The sequence below is a fragment of the Chanodichthys erythropterus genome, chromosome 5 (assembly GCF_024489055.1).
Source record: "Chanodichthys erythropterus isolate Z2021 chromosome 5, ASM2448905v1, whole genome shotgun sequence".
Taxonomy (NCBI): Eukaryota; Metazoa; Chordata; class Actinopteri; order Cypriniformes; family Xenocyprididae; genus Chanodichthys; species Chanodichthys erythropterus.
This window is the reverse complement of record NC_090225.1, coordinates 4,537,566-4,558,350: the sequence shown is the minus strand read 5'-3', so window position 1 is coordinate 4,558,350 and position 20,785 is coordinate 4,537,566. Positions and strand designations below refer to the sequence as shown.

Sequence of the window (20,785 nt, the reverse complement as noted above, 5' to 3'; positions counted from 1 at the left end):
ACCCTAACGTAACAGTCTACTAATAACTACTGAGAGTTAGTTGATGTAGTAAGTTGAAAGTTAGTTAGGAGAATGTCTAAAGTGGACCACTGAAATAAAGTTTTGCAGTGCAGAATCTGTAGAATATTTTTTTTACAGTATGTGTTTTGCCGTCAGCAGACGTTTAAATGCAAGTCTCAAGCTTTTGTGTCTGGATTTTGTGCCGCGGTCAAGGAGTCCTCAGCTAATAGACTTAGAGATTAAAACTCTAATCACTGCTCTCTCCCTCACACACACACACACACACTCCAGTCCTCCTCTCTGTGACGTGGGATCTCTTATTTAACTCATCCTCATGTCTGTAGTGTCAGCATTCAGGATTCTGTGACGTGTAGATTCATGCAGACACACAGACCTTCTGATCTCCAAGAGTTAAAATACAGCAGTCAGAGTTTGATATATACAGGATGAACCTTTATGTTCTTAGGCTAAATACAGCAGACGTCACAACAGCTAGTTTCCACATCAAACATTCAGTGACATTATAAATAAAGTTATGTACAGCTCAAACCTCCCATAAAGATCATCCCCGTCTACAGGATATGCAATAATAATAATCGGTTCAATCAGTATGGAATGATCTTTACTCCCATATTTGATCTCTGCTTCATGTGACATCATTGACACTAAGAGTATTTAAATCTTTTCTTCTTCTTCTTAAATCTTTAAGTCTTTTCTTCTAAATGCTATGTTTGTGTGTGTTTGTCAAACAGCAGTGATCAGTGTCAGTTCCTGAGATCTGAGACATAATCATGCTTTTGTAATTATGACAAAATGTGTGTTCGTGTGAGAAAGAGAGAGAGAGAATGTGTGTGTGTGTGTGTGTGTGTGTGTGTGTGTGTGTGTGTGTGTGTGTGTGTGTGTGTGTGTGTGTGTGTGTGTGTGTGTGTGTGTGTGTGTGTGGATCACCGCTCCAGCCAGCGCAGTGACGGATAGCGGTCTGACAGCGTCCGCCGCAGCTGTGAGTTCTGACTTTTATCCCTCATTTCAACGACACACTCGACCTGTGAGCACAATCACATCAGCACTTCAGAAGAGATCTTCTCAAACACACTCATATGTGCTAATCTGTCTGAATTTCCACAGATAAACTGCAAACCCTGTGTCTTTTTTGATATCAGTACAGTATATGATGATACAAGTAGATAGTATGTGTGTGTGTGTATGTATATATATATATATATATATATATATATATATATATATATATATATATATATATATATATATATATATATATACACTTATATCGGGTTTCCCAACCAGGAGATCATGAGTTGATGAAAAGACTGTAATGATTTAAATAATAAAAGTGTAAAATTAAAATAAAATAAATAAATAAAAAACTTTATAAAAACTTATTACTAAATAAATCATTTAAAATATAAATAAAACCCTCAACACTGCAAAAAAAAAAAAAAAAAAAAAGTTTCTTGATGAAAAATGGTAAAAATAAACAAATAAATAAAATCAAAATGACCCAAAAATGAAAATGCTGTCATTTATTAATAATTATTATTTATTATTTAAATCAGTTCATGTGAGTACAGTGGTTCAATTTTAATATTATAAAGCGACGAGAATATTTTTGGAGCGCCAAAAAAAACAAAATAACGACTTATTTAGTGATGGCCGATTTCAAAACACTGCTTCAGGAAGCTTCGGAGCATAAATGAATCAGTGTATCGAATCATGATTCGGATCGCGTATCAAACTGCCAATGGCTAAAATCACGTGACTTTGGCGCTCCGAACAGCAGATTCGATACACTGATTCATCTGTGCTCCGAATCTTCATGAAGCAGTGTTTTGAAATCGGCCATCACTAAATAAGTCGTTCTTTTTTTTTTTTTTTTGGCGCTCCAAAAATATTCTCGTCGCTTTATAATGTTAATATTGAACCACTGTACTCATATGAACTGATTTAAATATGTTTTTAGTACATTTATGGATCTTGAGAGAGGAAGTGTCATTGCTCCCTATGCAGGCCTCACAGAGCCATCGGATTTCAACTAAAATATCTTAATTTGTGTTCTGAAGGTCTTACGGGTGTGGAACGGCATGAGGGTAAGTAATAAATGACATAATTTTCATTTTTGGGTGAACTAATTACTCACTATCATGTCGTTCCAAACCCATAAGACTTACGTTCATCTTCGGAACATGAAGATGTTTTAAATGAAATCTGAGCCGGTTCCTCTCACTTCCAAACATTCATAGAGTTTGTAAAACTTACCCATATGAATTAAGCGGTTTAGTCCAAATTGCTTTATATGATGAACAGATTGAATTTAGGCTTTTGTTCACATATAAACATTGATTAGCGAACATAAACAGAAGCTCAACTGAAACTGCTTGTCGCAAAAGAACAAACCTCATTGGTTCTTGCTGCTGTAGCTCAAACGTGCTGCGTATTAACATGAGAATGAACCTCATCGGTTCTTGCACGTCAAGCAAACATGCTTGAGCTTCCGTTAATCATAACGGATGATGTGTGCGTTGATGAATGTTTATATGTGAACAAAAGCTTAAACTAATTCTTTTCAGCGTATAAAGCAATCGAGTCTCTTCAGAAAATTTTGACTTTAAATTAAACCTGTCAATTAATATGGATTAGTTTAACAATTTCTTTATGAACTTTTTGAAGTGTCAAAGTGGGAGCTGTCAATGGAGGAACAGAAATCTCTCACATTTTATTAAAAACATATTAAACGAGATAGATAAACGAAAGTCTCACAGGTTTGGAATGTACAGAAGAGGATTAGGGCCAAGCAATAATAAAAAAATAAAACCATCTCGTGATTAAAGTTGTTAAATTTTGAGAAAAAAGTCGAGATAAAATGTTGAGAATAAACTCATTAAATTACGAGAAAAAAATCGTTAAATTATGAGAACAAATTCATTAAATTATGAGAAAAATGACGTTAAATTACGAGAAAAAAGTTTTTTTCTCGTAATTTAACGAGTTTATTCTCAACATTTTATTTCGACTTTTTTCTCAAAATTTAATAACTTTAATCTTGAGATGGTTTTATTTTTTTATTATTGCTTGGCCCTAATCCTCTTCTGTAGGAATTACATGAGGGTGAGTAAATGATTTTTTGGGGAGAACTAACCCTTTAAGTCTTGTTTTCTGAAAAATGTATAAAAATTAATTGAGTTTGTGCTTAAAACAAGAACAAATATCGTCAGTGGAGTCAGAAAAAAATAATCATTATTTGTTATTTTAAAAAAAAATTGTTCAATTTTGGTAAATAATTTATTTTTTTACCTGCATGTCATGTGACCATTAACTGACATCAGAGAACCATGAACATGTGAATGTGTTGTTAAATTACTGAAATATAACTTAAAATCTCAGGGGGACATCAAGAAAATATTTTAGCTCAAAAGGGTTTGGTTTGTGAACCCCTGTTATGTACCATGTTAATGAACGAAAATGAAAAGGTGTTCTGCCGTGGTACTAGTTTGCTAGAGAGTGTAAATCAAATGACCTCTGACCTGTGCTTTGAAGAGCTCTGCTTTATCACTATAGCGTCTGTGGCAAACATCCAGCAACCTGAGGGAGAGAAACAGAGTTGACTAACTGCTGGCTGTGTTAGTTAGTTAGTGTTGTTTCCTTCATGTCCTGACAGATAATCTGAGGATTCAGGCTCGTCTCATGTTAAATGTGAGTGAAGAAACACGAGCTCATTGAACACTGACATGCTGCTGTTGATTTGACTGGTAGTTAGTGTAATCAGATGAGCACAGGAGTGTGAGGAGACAGATAAAGAATGGAAAATGTGTAAAGCTTCTGTGTTTTAAAAGTACTACTAATCAACATGTCGGTTGAACGAATCACATGTAAACCTTCAATGCAATGTAAGTTACACCGGATGAAAGCATCTGCCAAATGCATGCATGTAAATAAGGGTTTAGTTGCCAGGAAAAGCCACTAAATCACAGCTGACACTAGGTATCTGTTCCTCCAGAACACTACGGATGTCTCACATCGTCCTCGTTCAGCAGTGGATGTGTTTGGCCTCACCTGACGTCCTCTCTGGCCAGCAGGTCCAGTAGTTTGGCCATGTCTCCAGGCCAGTCCGCCAGCTGCACCGTGAAGCGACCGACTCTGTCATCCAGAACCAGAGCTCGTTCCACACACTGCAGAACCAGGTCCAGTTCCATGTTTGCACTGCTCACCACCACCGCCACCCTAGAGGACACAGAGTTTTCCATGTAACACCAAAGCTTTATGGAAACACTGCAATGAAAACTGATGTTCTTTCTTTGTATTTTTGCCTTGTTTTCCAGCACAAATATCTAAACATTCAAGATACATTTACTGGAGAAGCAAAATGACTGAAGAAATTAAGTCTTGTTTTCTGAAAAATGCATCAAAAAGAAGTGAAATATCTGTCAACTGGGTCAGAAAATTACTATTTTAAAATAAACAAGATTATTTTTCTGACCCCATTGGCAGATATTTGTTTCCTTGTTTTTAGCATGAAGTCACTTAATTTTTTTTTTTTTTTTTTCAGAAAACAACAAGACTGTTTAGATATTTAAGAATGATTTAAGAATGTTTAGATATTTGTACTGGAGAAGAGCATACTTTTTTACACAGAACGATATTACAAAATTTGCAAAATATTCTTGTATATTGCTCTTGTTTCCATAATATTAAAGCAGTAAGGTTAAATTAGGTAATGCACTGTGAACTAACATGAACAAACAATGAATAATTGCATTTTTACAAGATAAATTATGCTGCTAAAAATACATATGTACATGTGTAAAAATACATTATGTTAACAAATGAGAAGTGTTACCGTTTCATTTCTCAGTAGTGATTCAAATATTCTAGAAATGTATAGGTATAGAAGGATGATAAGCCAGCTGCATTAATATAACATGTTTCGCAGGTGCGTGTCGATCAAGTGCAACTCGTGCCTTCAGAGTTTAGTTTGTTTTCTGAAGGAGATTCAGTTCAGCAGATCACTTAAATGAGTTCAGCCAACCAGCTCATCCTTATGGACTGAGCGTGAAGAAATCCTTAGCTAACTGGCTTATCACAAAGATCTTCTGGACACTGACCCGGTTAGGATGGTAATAAAGTGAGTGAGGGGCTTTAACCACCTTTTGCCTTTAAGCTCTGGCAGTTGTCCAGCTAAGATGGCGGCCAAACCCATGGCTCCTTCTGTGTCCACGGTCGAGCGCTCATACTCCTGAAACCTCAGCATGGCCACCAGAGCATCCGCCTCCCTTTGGAGAGAGAAGACATGCATAGGATTAACTGCAATGTATTGATATGGAACGTATAGAGCTAAATGGAGCTAAAGAGCTTCAAGATACCTGACAGAAATGACTTTGTCCACCAGTTTCTTGGCCAGCTGAAATGTATGTGTTCCCAGAGAGTAATCCACCAAATCTGTGTGTGACCAGATATGAGAAAGAACGATCAGCACGGCTCATAAGAGAATGGCTGGTAAAGCAGAAGCGTTTGCAGAAGACTTTACCTCTGTAGAGTTTCTTGTTGGGGTTGCAGTAGAGATCTTTAATGGGGGAATCAGTTTTCAGTGACTGCAGTAGAAGAGGAAACTCCTCTGGTTCAACACCCTGTTAGAAACACAAGACCCACAAGACATGTCATGCCTTAAAGTCACCATGGAATCAAAAGTGGCAATTCTTGTTGTTTTTATGGAATATTGCAGTGTTTATTCTAAATGATTTATCGGTGCACATCATTATTGTTTTAAATTCATCTTCCTGGCAATCTTGAATCAGAATAACTTCCCCTCTTCTCTGATGACGAGGGCGGGGCAACCTGTCACTCACATGAGATCCACCAATAGCAAACTACATCCATCCAATCTGTTCCCCACAGACAAAATCAAGCCCCGCCCTACATTTGTTCTTGTTCCAGAAGACGCTTCATTCGGATATACGGCACAATAAGGAAGAAAAGGCGAGTGCAGCTTCCCTTTCATGTTCATAATCATGCACTTTAATGCATTCTAGAGATCTAACAGTGTATTAATTGATGTGCACCATCGGTTGTTAAAGGCACAATATGTATGATTTTTGGATTAAAATATCCAAAAAACAATAGAAAAGTGTTATATATTTTGTTGACTTGTGTACTTGCATTATCCCAAATGTTTCCAAGAATGTTTAAATTCAGAGAAATAAGCAATTTTAACTAGGACACGGACTGTGTCCATGCGTCGCCTAAAAATGACATAAAAATAAAAAAATAAAACCCAGTTTTATTTTGTAGAAACCATGGAAACACCAAAAACGCTTTAATGTAGTATTATGTGTTTTATTAGACAGGTGAGCAACTGTTTGGATACCGTCATCATCAGAAAACTAATCATGTTATTTAGCTCAACACAGTAAGTCTTTGTTTACTCCCTGCTTCATACTAATAATAATAATAATAATAAACTTTATTTTATATAGCGCCTTTAAAGTTATATCTCAAAGCGCTTCACAGAAACATATAAATACAATAAACATACATTTGAGCAGAATTAAGAGGAAAAAAAAAAAAAAAAAAAAAAAAAAAAAAAAAATAAATTTTATGCAAGCCTAAAAAAGTAAGTTTTAAGTGAAGATTTAAAAACACTAAAAGAGTCAGCATGTCTGATCTCATTGGGAAGAGCATTCCAGAGTTTGGGAGCAAAAGAAGAAAAAGCCCGGTCACCCATAGAGCGTAAACGTGTAGAAGGTACAATTAAAAAGCCAGAATCAGAAGAACGAAGATTGCGTCTTGGGGTGTATGCAGTTAAAAGTTCGGACAGATATTGTGGCGCTAAACCATTCAAGGCCTTGTAGGTGAGCATGAGAATTTTAAAATCGATGCGAAACCTGACCGGTAGCCAGTGCAAAGACTCCAAGATGGGAGTGATGTGCTCACTTGTCCTGGATCTTGTCAGGATTCTGGCTGCTGAGTTTTGGACATACTGTAATCTGTTTATGGTAGATTTGGAAACCCCAGCAAGCAGAGCATTACAATAATCGATACGAGAAAAGATAAATGAATTGATCAGTTTTTCAGCCGCCGAGAAAGATAACATGGGGCGCAATCGTGCAATATTTCTAAGATGAAAAAATGAAGTTTTGACCATATTTTGGACATGAGGATCAAATGTTAAATTTGCATCAAATATCACCCCCAAATTTTTTAATTTAGTTTGAAACTCCAAAGCAGAGCCATCCACCATTAAGGTTACAGCATCAGCTTTACGAATTTGTTGGGGTGAACCGATGAGCATAACCGCAGTCTTATCGCTGTTAAGACAGAGAAAATTATGAGACATCCAAATTTTTATCTCAGAGATGCAGTGTTCTAGAAAGCCAACAGCCGTATTATCGCCAGGTTTTGAATGAATATAAATCTGGGTGTCATCTGCATAAAAATGGAACTTAAGACCCAAGGATCTGAGAAGTTGACCCAGGGGGAAAATGTACATACTAAAAAGCAAGGGACTCAAAACAGATCCCTGGGGAACTCCAAATTGCACTGCCCCAACTTTGGATCTGCATCCCCCCAGGGACACAAACTGCCTTCGATCGGAGAGGAAAGACTTGAACCATTTTAATACTGTGTCAGTAACACCAAAAACAGTTTCCAAACAATTGAGTAAAACAAAATGATCCACTGTGTCAAAAGCTGCACTGAGATCGAGAAGAATAAGAATTGAAAGACAGCCAGAGTCCGCAGCGATTAACAAGTCATTTGTGACCTTAACTAATGCTGTTTCAGTGCTATGTAATTTGCGGAAACCAGATTGGAGGGGCTCAAAAAGATTATTGACAGAGAGGTGAGCGTATAATTGAGAAGCCACAGTTCGCTCAAGCAATTTAGCGAGAAAGGGTAGATTTGAGATGGGACGAAAATTATTAAGGTTGTCCCAGTCTGCGTTGGTCTTTTTGGTATAGGTGTTACAGCAGCAATTTTAAGTGCAGCAGGCACAACACCCATGCGCAGTGAGTCATTTACTATGCTCAGGACAACAGGGCATAAAGAGGCAAAACATGATTTGAACAATTCACAAGGTATGGGATCAACTATGGAAGTGGTAGATTTCAATTTTGAAACCTCCTTTCCAAGGGAAACAGAATCATGTGAAGCAAAATTTGAGAAATAGGTGCCAGAAAAATGTGTGATCCTAAAAGCCGAATCAGACGAAACAGGAGTAATAATGCATTTGCGAGCATTGGCAATCTTTGAACTGAAATGATCAAGAAACTTATTACAAAGATGAACTGAGGTAGGTACACTAGAGGAGCTGTTTCCTTTGAGAAGTTTGTTAATGGTATGAAACAGTCGTCTGGGGTTATTTTGGTTATTGTCAATTATCTGAGAGAAATATTGAGACCTGACTGAAACAATCTCTGCCTTATATTCAAGTATATGGTCTTTCCAAGCTTGGTGATGCACATTCAGGCCAGAAAGACGCCACCTTCGCTCCATCTTACGACAAGCTGCCTTCATAGAGCGCAGCTCATCATTATACCAGGGAGCAGAACGCACAAAGGCCACAGACCGGGATTTCATAGGTGCAAATGAGTCCGGACCAGACATAAGAACAGTATTTAACAGTGAGATTTTGTCGTCCAGAGGGTCAGAAGGAGAGAAAACACTTAATGACGACTCAATACAGGCAGAGAAGTCAGGTGGATCGATGGATTTCCATTTGCGATAATTTACAGTACGGGATGAGACAGCGTTAGGATGTGACAGTTCCATATTAAAAAAGATAGCAAAGTGATCAGACAATCCTAAGTCAGCGGAGGAGAACTGTGACAAGAATGATCCATTTGCAATGACGAGATCAAGGGTGTGACCCTTGATATGTGTAGAACAGTCCACAAGCTGCTTCAGATCAAAACATTCCAATAAAGACAGAAAGTCCTTAGACATAGCAGAGTCTTTTTTGTCAATGTGGATGTTAAAATCCCCCAGGATAAGAGTTCTCTCAAACTTGAGACATAACATAGACAGCAGTTCTGCAAATTCAGATAAAAAGTGTTCAGTTGTCTTAGGAGGCCTGTAGACTGTACATATAACGGTAGTGATGGGTGCAGAGACACTCAAAACAAGACATTCAATAGAATTAAAAAGGGGATGACTACTGGACTTATTGTAAATCTTTGATTATATAGCACAACGATGCCCCCACCCCGGCCGGAGGGTCGCGGGGCATCAAACAAACCATAGCCAGAGGGAGTAAGTTCATTAAACAGAAGTCCATCGCCCTGTTTGTGCCATGTTTCTGTTAAACAGACCAAATCCAGTTTTTTTTCAGTGATCATATCAGATAAAATCACTGCCTTATTGTTCACGGAGCGGGCATTAAAAAGAGCCGATTTCACAAGACTCGGAGGCTTTACGAATGACGGAACGATCTCCACACGTTTGAGCACTGACAAGTTGTTAAAATCCACACCACTGCACAGTAGTCGGTTTGATTTACGTTGAAATACAGGCACCGCGATGGAGTCAGATATGTCATGTGTAAACTTGCGCCTTGACGCGCGATGAATATAGCGCATAGGACGCAGAATTCCGACATTTCGACAACAGTAAACTTTATCTTTAATACATTAGCTCAAGAATATGATTTCTGTCCTCGGTGTCATCAAGCTTTGTTTTGAATAAGCGAACTCTAGCGGTGAAAAATTACATATAGTGCCTTTAACTAAAACTATTAAAAACATTTCTGTTAAAGGGTTAGTTCACACAAAAATGAAAATTATGTCATCAAACCCGTAAGACCTCCGTTCATCTTCGGAACACAGTTTAAGATATTTTAGATTTAGTCTGAGAGCTTTCTGTCCCTCCATTGAAAATGTATGTACGGTATAATGTCCAGAAAGGTAATAAAAACATCATCAAAGTAGTCCATGTGACATCAGTGGGTTAGTTAGAAGTTTTTGAAGCATCGAAAATACATTTTGGTCCAAAAATAACAAAAACTACGACTTTATTCAGCATTGTATTCTCTTCCGGGTCTGTTGTCAATTCGCGTTCACGACTCCGCTTCTTCTTTCCTGTTTTACGGCGGTTGGCATCCAGCTTTGGTGCATTACCGCCCCCTTCTGCTCCGGAGTGTGGTTCATGACTGATGTAAGACGCTGCTGACGTGTTATCTGGTGCGCCCGAGCTTCGTTTACAGTCTGAGGGAGACGCACGCTGTATTCAAGCTATTCTACATTGTTTGTATTTTGGTATTGCTATAATTTTTAAAATGGTTCGTAAGTGTGCATGTTGCGGATGTTCTAATCGCCAAAAACAATGACGTAAAAGTGCATTACCAACGCCGACAGTTGAAAGGATTCAATGGAATCAATTTAATAGAATCAATTTAATGGAATCAATTCAATGGAATCAATTCAATTGAATCAATTCAATGGAAAGGATTCCGGAAGAGAAGACAATAGGTGCGTCCCAATTCGCGTACTTGTGCACTATTCTATGACGTTTTTAAGTATAAATAGTGCGAGTAGTGCGTTCACACTGAAAGTTCCAAAAAGAAAAAGTGCACTTTAAATACCCAGATGATGCACTAAATGAATGGAAAAACGAAGTGTGGAATGTTGGACACTTCGTGCACTCAACTGTCGCAGCTTAAATTACGTAGTGGAGGGGAAGGGAGGATTGGACTCCATTGTTAAATGACAAAATAAACTTATACAATTCACGCACTACATGGATAAGTGCATAGTGCACAAGTACATAGTGTATAAGTGCATAGTGTATAGTGCGTCATTTGGGACGCAAGTAATGCTGAATAAAGTCGTAGTTTTTGTTATTTTTGGATCAAAATATATTTTCGATGCTTCAACAAATTCTAACTAACCCTCTGATGTCACATGGACTACTTTGATGATGTTTTTATTACATTTCTGGACATGGACAGTATACCGTACATACATTTTCAATGGAGGGACAGAAACCTCTCGGACTAAATCTAAAATATCTTAAACTGTTTTCTGAAGATGAACGGAGGTCTTACGGGTTTGGAACGACATGAGGTTGAGTCATTAATGACATAATTTTCATTTTTGGGTGAACTAACCCTTTAATTGAAATAAAGCTTAAAATTAAAATAAAATATAAATATTATTTACTTAAACTAAATGAAAATCAGAAATGTTGAAGCTCTAAAATTATTAACTGGAAATAAATAAAAGCTAAAACTGAAATAAAATAAATTAAATTTAAATATCAATATTTTAAAAAAGGAATAAAATAATGAAATCTAAAATCACACTGATGTGCAGTGCTCGTGTGAAGCGTTCACAGATCAGGAAGATGATGATGATGCTCTTCACGCATACGCATGAGTTCATTTCAGCTTTAACCAAGCGGAGCGTGAACCTGGAGCTGGAAGGCTGTATTTTGCATCAGATCTGACTTACTATGACAGAGATGCGAGGGTTCAGGTGTTTGATGGCGGCTGCGGTTCCTGCCAGGAGGCCACAGTGTCCGCCCGCGGGCACGATGACGGCGTCGAGCTTGGGCACCTGCTCGTAGATCTCCAGACCCACGGTGCCCAGGCCTGCCAGATACACGGCGCTGTCATCCCTGCGGGAGGAGAGAGGCAGATCGGTCACACCTGTCCGGATAGACACGCCACACTCTGCCAAATGACTGTGTTGCTTTCAGGCTTATGTTCTGCGTTCAGTCAACGGTTTGGACACGTCTGCTCATTATCTTACACTTGTTATAATAATAGTGCAGCGATTGAGTGCAGCCACTGTCGCCTTTTTCTTGCTTAGTTGGGGTTTAAAAGAATTAATATTCAGTAATATTATGGATTCAACTGCACTGACACTATCAGATGAGAACTGAATTAATCTGAATAATGACACTATTGTCTTCTGTAGAGCTGCTTTAGAGCAAAATTTGAATGTGTCTCATATTTGATGAAGTTTGCATTGGTTATTTTCGTGTTTATTACTGTGGAGATGCTTTGAAACCATCTGTATTGTATAAAGCGCTTAAATAACTTGGTGTGAACTCACAATATAACTCACAAATGAAACTCTCTTGTATTTGTGCTTCTCTTTGTCTAGATTTCAGTTCTGCTGTAGTGTCCAAACCTTTGACCGGTCATGTAATTTCACTCACTTTTACTGATGCACCTAAGAACAGACAAACAACGCCATTTTTTTCTAGTTCTTATCTACCCTGTCTATGGCCTCATTGGAGGTTTTTAGGATAAACCCTTCAGAGATCAGAAATGAATTACAAGATAAATGATAGACACAAACACAAAGATCCTCTTGAGGGAGTCAAAGGTCTGGATAATGAAGACAATGATGTCTGTCTGTGCAAAAAGCACCATCTCAATGCTTGAGTGGTTGCTAGGGTGTTGCTATTTGCTGTTTGCTCTACAAGCATCTCAATATCTTCATGCCTTATAGTCACAGTTAACTCCTATCTGCATAATGCGACTGTAAGGTTTGTTGATATAGATATTAACATCACGATTGTGTGTAAAGCTTCTTTGAAAAAAATGTGAATTGTGAACAAATACATTTTAAATGTGAAAAATAAAAAAAAGCATCTAAATCATTGAACTTCTCAGATCTTAACAATGAAATTTAAGTTAAAGAGAGGATTTTTTTTTTTTTTTTAATGTTGGACTAAAACTTATTGACATTCCTCACACAGGCTATAACAACGTCACAAAAAATTTGGATAATTTTTGTGTCTTTTGGGGGGGTTTCTCCACCTTTTGGGTCAAAAATGACCTGCCTTCAAAGAATTGCTTGTAAATCTATTGTTATGTTTTCTTATTGCCAAATATTAGATTCAGTCTTTTTTGTCAACTTGTTTTCTTTCATTTATCAAAGGTTTTGTGTTTCTTTTTGGATCTGAATGATCGGAGGCCTCACTGAGCTGATGCTCAAAAAATTCAAGCTTATTCACCCAGCTCAGATCAATGAGGCCTATGATCAATCAGATCAAAAAAGAAACACAAAACCTTTGATAACGGAAAGAAAACAAGTTGAAAAAAAAAGATTGAACCAGTAGTTGATAATATAGCATGCATAATGAGAGATTTACAAGCATTTTTTGTAGGTGGGTCATTTTGACCCGGAACACTGAATCAAGGATTTGTCTCACTGACTCACTCCTCGAGACACAGGTATCCGTTCTCTTTGGCCAGGTGGCGCGCATGGTTGATGGAGTCTCGCGCTGTGCTGCCGTAGGAGATGACCATGGCTCCGTAGTCTCTGTACATGCGCAGGCGTGGAGGAGAGCTGTACGCCGGCATGATGACGAACACGGGAATCCTCATCTCCACTGCATGATACGCCACTGCCATGGAGAAGTTACAGTCCGTGGCCACAATCACACCCTTCCTCTGCTGATCCTGCACACGGTACCAGCCAGCTACATTATTACAGCTTATGATATTTTTATGTGATAATAACGTGTCAAGAAAAAAATTTATATTATAATAAAATATAATTTATATTATCATATGTTTAATTTATGCTATGATATTTAACATACATATAGCTGCAAGCAGCCATTAAGGGGCCAAGCACAAAGAAGCAAGCAATAAGTAAAATCGTGAAATAAAATGTAGCATTTTATTTCATATACTTTATTGTAATTAGTGGCAATTTCATATTTTCTTCAATTATAGTGCCACCAACAGGCGCAATCCTACCACTTTTTTTTTTTTTTTATAACATGTGTCCATGTCCTGTTTATAACATGTGCGAATGTTGTTTTAGCATTAAATTGTTGCACGAACCATAAGGTTAAACCTAGCATGTTGGGTATCATTGGACTCGGCAAGGATTCAGGAATCTAAGGATATTACTGAATCCCTGAAAATAAGTCAACCACATCAAAAGTTGTGAGCATATGTATATTTGATTTCACCAGTAGGTGGCGCTGACTCAAAACTCCTCAGACTCCTTCAGGGCATTGTGCAGATGACCCATACCAAGTTTCGTAATGATATCCTAATGCATTCAGCATTTAGCTACAAAATGCGAAATGGCTGACACCCAAAATGGCCGATATGGTAAAACTGGATATCATTCGACTCTGCATGCTGCCTTGAATCTAACAAGACCAGTTTATAAGTATAATTTTTGGCCAAACTGTTCAGAAGTTAAAAGCAATAATAGCCATTTTTGTTATCTCCCGACCAGTAGGCGGCGCTGTGCCAAAACGCAGCATGTAGCCTCAGGTCATGCTTGTGATGACATGTACCCAGTTTGGTCTGAATACGCTAAAGTGTTGTGGAGATATAGCTTCACGTACAATTTGGCAATGTTCTTCTTCGGATTTCTTTGCACGTTAATCGAGAATGATTGGGTTTATCAAAAAGATTTTGATAAATATTTGCCAGCATAGTCTGAAGATGATCTGATTTGATTTTTATGTAAATTGGAGCAACCATCTAGGAGGAGTTCGAAAAAGTTCTCTTTCTTTTTTTGGCGGGAAAAGTTTAATGACGGAAAATGTCGTCACGTCATAGGATGCAATCGAATTGTATTGAGCCAAGGAGTCAGATGAAAAAAATTTGTTTCTAACCCTTATGTTTCAAAAGATATTAGCATAAACACGAGTGAAACTTTGGACAAGTGGTGGCGCTAGAGAGTTTGATCTAGAGACACTAAATTTGCTGTAGTTAATGTTGGGACTGTCCTCTATCAGTGTGCCAAATTTCATAACTTTCCCACAAGCGGTTCTATGGGCTGCCATAGACTCCCAGAGCGGAAGAATAATAATAAGAAGAATGCCAACAAATACAATAGATGCCATTAAATATTCGGTGCTTTGCCCCAATAATAATATATTGAAATGACTTGAAATGACATTACAAAAATTCACACGTTATTACTTTGTTTTGTTTTTATAAAATTAAATATAACATCATATATTAAACATATGAGTGCTATTTTATGGATTTTTGTGGATGTGCATCATTCCTGCTTTGATATTTTATATGATACAGTGACATAGACTGAAGTGTTGTGCAGTCACTGTATGTGGACTGAAGTGTGTGTGACAGATGAGCTCGTCACCTGTTTGAGTGAGGACAGCAGGTACAGAACCCCTCTCTCCTTCACAGATCCAGTGTAATGGAGAAGCTCTTTCTTCAGGTAGATTTCCATCCCGTACTGTTTGGACAGTCTGGAGTACTGAGAGCAGAACGCACATGTTTATTATGGGCAGGGTCGGAGTTTGACGAGGTCTTGTCTATGTTAGAGTGATGTTTGTAATTCTAGCGAATGCCTCTCATTTTTAGGAGGCCGTAAAACCAAACTGGCCGAGGCAGAGGAATTGTGTCTAAATACACAGTGCAAAAACAGCAGGATAACTGGACTCGAAATCCCCTCCAACATCTATGCGGTGTGACTGAACATGTTCAAAGATTTCATTTGCACATTCCTGCAAAACTCAAAATCAGTATCTGCTGTTCTCGAGTTTGATCAGACGCAGATGTTTGAGTCTTATTGCACTGCAAAAACGATGTTCTTCCTCAGTATTTCTGTCTTGTTTTCCCAGTACAAATATCTAAACATTCTTAAATCAAGATACATTTACTGGAGAAGCAAAATGATTGAAGAAATTAAGTCTTGTTTTCTGAAAAAATGAAAAATGTGTTTTTCTGACCCCACTGGCAGATATTTGTTCTTGTTTTAAGCACAAACTCACTTAATTCTGATACATTTTTCTTAATATCTTCAGTCATTTTCTTCTCCAGTATCTTGATTTAAGAATGTTTAGATATTTATGCTGGAAAACAAGACCGAAATATTGAGGAAGAGCATCAGATTTTGTGATTGCTGGACTAGTTTCTGAGAGCGTTGGTTCAGTCGTGATTGTGTAGAGACGTACCGTGCAGGGAGTTTTCTGAATGCCTGACTGCTGGAGTTTGAATGCGGCTGCGCTGATGTCCTCAAAGCGCAGATGTTCAGGAGCAACTTTGGGTACTGATTTGCCCTCGCCGCCTTTCTTAACAGATGGTTTTGGTGTTGACATCAACTGAACCTCCGGTGGTTCTGAGATGGTGGTCTGGAAGACCTTCACATCTCCATTGAGGTACTCTTCAGCTCCAAAGTCTTTTAGGCGTTCTGGGCAGATGAGAGTTGAGCGGCGACCCACACGGCCGTTAACGACATGGGCGTCTTTTGCGCACGGGCCGCTGTGGAAGGAGCAGTCGGGTTTGGAGGAACCTCGGCGCTGCTCTGTGCTGTTGGAGGAAGACATGGAGAGAATAAACCAAGAGACACTGCAGAAATTATGTTTTTGTCTTATTATCCAGTACAAATAAACATTCTTAAATAATAAAAAGGGAATAAAATCAAAATTAAATGACTTCACACTCTAAAAAATGCTTGGTTAAAAACAACCCAAGTTGGATTGAAAATGGACATACTCAGCGACTGGGTTGTTTTAACCCAGTGGTTGGGTTAAATGTTTGACCCAACCTGCTGGGCAGATTTATTTAACCCAACTATTGATTAAAAATTACTATATGGCAGGCTTAAAATGAACCCAAAATGAAAAGTCAGACACATAATTACTAGATGCAACAATAATAGTTAAAAAGTTAACATAAGCAATTTAATAAATGTTTTATTGTTTCATTTCTATTCATTAAACCCATTAAGAAATGTTTATTTATTAAACATAATAATAAATGTTAATTTCCAACATATTTTGGGTTCATTTTAAGCAAGAGGTACAATAATTTTTAAACAATAGTTGCGTTAAATAAAACTATCCAGCAGGTTAGACAAACATTTAACCCAACCACTGGGTTTGTCCATTTTCAACCAAACTTGGTTTTTTTTTTAACCCAGCATTTTTTAGAGTGTGTCATTGTGTGCTATAATTACTGAGTTTCTTATGACAAATTCCTTATCTCCCTCAGTCTGTAAGGTTTTTTTTATAAATTTTTATTTACTTATTATTTATTTCTATTTTTTATTATAAATATTTGTTATATAATTTATGTGATCATTTAAGCACTCTAAAAACTGCTGGGTTAAATATTGACAAAACCAGGGATTGGGTTGTTTTCACCCAGCCATTTTTTTATTAGCCATTATCAGCCATTTTTGATTTATTTTTTTAGCCAGCAATATATTAATATAGTAAAAGGCGTGTTTTTGCTCACCCCCAAATAGGGGCAAATTTGTGGGGTATTTTAAGCTGAAACTTGACCAGACCAGAGACTTATATTATATCATGTGAAAGAGGGCATAATAGGTCCCTTTTAACCCAACCTGTTGGGTTTGTCCATATTTTACCCAGCTTGGGTTGTTTTTAACCCAGCATTTTTTAGAGTGAGTGTTACATTACTTTTTTTTTTTTTAGTATTTTCCTGTTTGTGGAGAAATAAATTAAACATTTAGCCAACGACCTATGTTTCCGAATTTTCTTTGGTGGTTTTGTCTCTATCGGACTAATGGTTTCGAAGATATTCACAAACGTTGTTTTAACGTTATATCGCCACGTTGCACAAACCATAAGGTGAAACCTAGCATGTTGGGCATCGTTGGACTCGCCAAGGATTCAGTAATCTAAGGAGATGACTCCCATGAAAATAAGTCAACCACATCAAACGTTATGAGCATATGAATATTTCACTCAATATTTCATTCATCTTGAAACTTCTCAGGCTCCTTCAGGGCATTGTGCATATGACCCTTACTGAGTTTTGTAATGATACTCTAATGCGGTCAAAACATACAGTATTTTGCTACAAAATGCAAAATAGAGCCAACTTTACACTGCAAAGGTGGTGAAGAAGCTGCATCTGAAGTGCCATTTAGGCGAATTTAGACTGTTTAACGCTGCTCAGATATGCATAAATGCATTTACACAGCTGCATAAACTAGTTTTGATACTAGGGGCTGAGGTGTATCAGAGCTGACATAATTTAATCTGGCTTTTATGCAGCACTGAGTCTTTACACAGAGCAGCATTAAATCAGGTGTATGCAAAGACAACTAAGTGAAAGTGATATTACACATCTGAATTAAGGCTGCTCTGTGCCTGCTCAAGATGCAATGCTGCATAAAAGCCAAATTAAATAATTCCAGATCTGACACACCTCAGCCCTTAATATGAAGGTATACTGTTAAAATTACTGTTTTGCCACATTAAACGGTCTGTATAAAGAATACACATAACTGCCACTTCAGAAGTGCTTCTGTTCCACTTCTGCAGTGTATATTTGACTTTAGTGGTCAGTATTTCACTCGTCTCTGGTCGTGTGTCCAGTGCTGAAGGCTATTAATATCTGCTGTATTCTGCAGGCCTGACCTTCCACCTCATTCCCACGTCACAGTGTCTAATACAGTCTAATACAGAGAACCAAACCTCTCTGATTAACCCTATACATCCTACTGATACGCACATTTATAAGGCCTCTTAATGATCAACATGATATTTGCACACAATCTCCTACAGTCCTTCTGTCGTCTGATTGATAGTTTAGACTGTTTTATCAAGTACAAGTCTTTTAGTATAATTGTACAAACATCCTCCTTCTGCTCGTGTCTTTCTTCTGTGAAATCAAGACATCAGAATAACTTTGATATTGTTAGTAATATTTTAAATGCAGTGAAGCAGCTTCAGTTTACTTGATTATCCAGACATCATTTATTAGAGAAATCCATAAGTATTAAATATGATCATCAGGCTTTTGAGGAAGGTTTATTTGTTCATCTCTCAATCATCATTGTATTGCATTGCATTATATGTTTAAAACTACAGAGCTCTGATCATAAAACTAAAAAGCTGTTTTTCCCTCCATATTCTTGCTATATCAGACTATATGAGCCATAAAAGCCTGATGGATCAAATATGATTGTCAACAAAAACATTTTTGGTTCAATAAACTGTTCCACTTCAAACAATTAGATATTATTTCATATGTCAGGCTTTAGAGGGTTAATGTCATGCATCAATAACTCTTTGTGTGATTCCTCTTAGCTCCTCTCAGATGTTTACCGTGGCAGGAAGAGGAGGATGAAGGAGAGGAAGAGTCTGAGGAGGATGTACACTAATGCCTGGAAGAGCGACAGGAAAGGTGCGTTTTCGGTGAGCTGTGGGAACGGAGGGAGAGCTACAGACGAGGGCGGCTCTGCTGGATCTACAAGAGATGGACTGGGAGCTTTAGAAGCGGGTTGAGGATCATCGACTTTCTTTGACACTCCAGCTTGAGACTCTCTGGGATGAAGAATGTGAGCCGTAGCCACTGAGGGTTCGGGCTGGCGTCTCTGTTTGGGTGTTTTACGGGCAGGTGCGGGTGAGTGCGAGTCACTGGATGGGGGAACCGCAGGATGGGAAGGAGTCACTACATGGTATCTAGATGCATCCACATCCGTCTCTGAACTATTACATCTCTCAGACTCAAGAGGACACTGGGAATTATTAGGTGTTGGAGACACTCTAAAGGTTTCAGATTTACATGCTACGGTTTCCCACCTCTGCCAGAAGGGATCATATTCCTCGCTGTCATTAAAGCTTCTCCGTGTCTCTTGTGGCTGCAAGCCGTCATTCACAAAGTTTGCAAAAAACTGTGCTGCAAAATTCATCCTCAAGTTGACATGAAACACCAAGCTGCGCAGATGCTCTCTGATGTGTGTGTATCTATCCAACAGTATTGTCCTCTTTCTCAGTCGTCCTACAGGACATTAGCTTACTGCTCAGGGTTATTTAAAGAGGGATTACCAGTAATCACACGCCAGAGTCACTGCCGGCCTTTCCACCCCTCCAGGACTCCACCTACAGCTCTATTCCTGTATCAGACCTGGTCTTAACCCGCCTCTCACGTGGTATAATCAGACACTCTAACGGGATAGATGAGGACTTAATGCTTCCCAGAGAATAATGACCTCAGACTCTCGTCCAGCAGAAAGTGTCCCCCATAAGACCTGGAGCTCTGACCTCTAGGACTGGCCAAATCCTCTTCAGACGGGATCACAGATCACCTCTGACTTCACTCATCATTTATGCTGCTCCAGACTTTATGAGACTCAAATACTGAATTTGGACGTGGAACAAACATGATATGATATATAAAGCAGGGATGTTGCTGGAGTGTTCTGTGTGGTTGTTAGGGCGTTGCTAGGGAGTTCTGTGTGGATGCTATGGTGTTTCTAGGGAGTTCTGTGTGGATGCTATGGTGTTGCTAGGGTGTTCTGTGTGGATGCTAAGGTATTTCTAGGGTGTTCTGTGTGGTTTCTATGTTGTTGATAGGGTGCTCTGTGTGGTTTCTATGATGTTACTAGAGTGTTCTATGTAGTTGCTAGAGTGTGGCTGGAGTGTTCTGTGCATCTAGGGTGTTCCTTGTGGATGCTAGAGTGTGGCTGTGGGTTCTGTGTGGCTAGAGTTTGCTAGGGTATTCTGTGTAGTTGCTAGGGTGTTGCTAAGGTGTTCTGTGTGGTTCCTAATGTGTTTTTCTGAGGTGTTCTGTGCTGCTAGGGTGTTTTTTGTGGTTGCTACAGTGTTGCTGGGATGTTCTGTGTTGTTGGAGTGTTGCTAGGGTGTTGCTAAGGTGTTCTGTGTGGTCGCTAGAATGTTGCTGGGATGTTCTGTGCAATTAGGGTGTTGCTAGTGTTTTCCGTGTAGTTGCTAGAGTATTGCTAAGGTGTTCTGTGTGGTCGTTAGTGTTGCTGGAGTGTTCTGTGCAACTAGGGTGTTGCTAGGGTGTTCTGTGTAGTTGCTAGAGTATTGCTGAGGTGTTCTGTTTCATCGC

General features: G+C 38.4%; 1 protein-coding gene across 1 annotated transcript; it reads right to left on the bottom strand.

Moving 5' to 3' along the window:
* Window positions 1-201: 201 nt before the first annotated feature.
* LOC137020329 (L-threonine ammonia-lyase) lies at window positions 202-19,629 on the bottom strand. The gene is made up of 11 exons (XM_067385701.1): window positions 19,036-19,629; window positions 15,910-16,264; window positions 15,093-15,209; window positions 13,176-13,417; window positions 11,454-11,619; window positions 5,540-5,639; window positions 5,376-5,451; window positions 5,160-5,285; window positions 4,069-4,236; window positions 3,540-3,597; window positions 202-1,043 (listed from the first exon to the last, which is right to left on the bottom strand). The coding sequence occupies exons 1-11, from the start codon at window positions 19,620-19,622 to the stop codon at window positions 945-947; spliced, it is 2,094 nt and encodes a 697-aa protein (XP_067241802.1). The 5' UTR covers window positions 19,623-19,629; the 3' UTR covers window positions 202-944.
* Between the last annotated feature and the right edge of the window lie 1,156 nt (window positions 19,630-20,785).